The 1013-nt window shown below is 47.4% G+C and overlaps 1 protein-coding gene across 1 annotated transcript in view; it reads right to left on the minus strand.

Annotated features, from left to right (window-relative positions):
- Nucleotides 1-249: 249 nt before the first annotated feature.
- Nucleotides 250-1013, minus strand: part of LOC101587015 (olfactory receptor 1013) — a 10704-nt gene continuing 9940 nt past the window's right edge. Inside the window, exon 3 of the mRNA XM_004645825.1 lies at nt 250-1013. Coding sequence (XP_004645882.1) covers nt 250-1013 — 764 coding nt within the window.

Below are 1013 nucleotides of genomic sequence, written 5' to 3' on the forward strand. Positions count from 1 at the left end.
ACTATTTTGCATTCTCTTTAATAATATGTTAAAGCCCTTTTCTAAACTAGCATACAGAATTTTTTTCCAAAGCTCCAGTTTCATTTATTTTTTAAAAAATATTTTAATGTTGGCACCAATTAAAAAACAAAAAAAGAAAAAGAAAAGAAAACACATTCAGACTGCTATTTCCCCAGAAAGGACTGTTTTCCTTCCTTCTTTATTTTATAGACGTAGTGATAACCTGTTGGACTGATCAAATCCTGGCACTTAAGGGAACTTAACCCTAGCTGGTATTTTCCGCAGGGCCTCTTTGACGTCTTTATTTCTCAGGCTGTAGATCAAGGGGTTCAGCATGGGGATGACCACGGTGTAGAACACCGACACCACTTTGTCCCTTTCCAGGGTGTAGCTGGTGCTAGGTCTGGAGTAGATGAACAGGATGGAGCCGTAGTACAGGGTGACAGCTGTCAGGTGGGAGCCACATGTGGAGAAGGCCTTGAGGCGGCCCTGGGCGGAGCGGATCTGCAGGATGGCCACAAGGATAAAGAGGTAGGAGGCCAGGATGAGCACAGAAGGGGTGATGACGTTGGAGGACAGGATGAAGTACAGCACAGCCTGGTAGCTGGGCTCCACATCACATGCCAGCTTAACAAGCGGAGGCAGGTCACAGAAGAAATCATCAATGATGTTGTCACCACAGAAGCTCAGAGTGAATGTCTCACTGGTGATAATAGTGGAGTTTACAAAGCCCCCCAGGTAGGAAGCTGTGACAAGACTGACACATAGCCTTGGGGACATGGCCTGGGAATACAGCAAGGGTTTGGAGATGGCCACGTAGCGGTCGTAGGCCATGGCGGCCAGCAGGTAGCACTCACTGTAGGCCAGTCCAGCGGAGAAGAAGAACTGAGCCATGCAGCCTGCAAAGGAGATACTTTTGTCCTCAGAGATGCAGGTCACTAGGATTTTAGGGGCATAGACAGAAGCATACCAGAGGTCCAGGAAGGACAGGTTTCCAATGAAGAAGTACATGG

Source organism: Octodon degus, unplaced genomic scaffold (genome assembly GCF_000260255.1).
Source record: "Octodon degus isolate 3935 unplaced genomic scaffold, OctDeg1.0 scaffold00239, whole genome shotgun sequence".
Classification (NCBI taxonomy): domain Eukaryota; kingdom Metazoa; phylum Chordata; class Mammalia; order Rodentia; family Octodontidae; genus Octodon; species Octodon degus.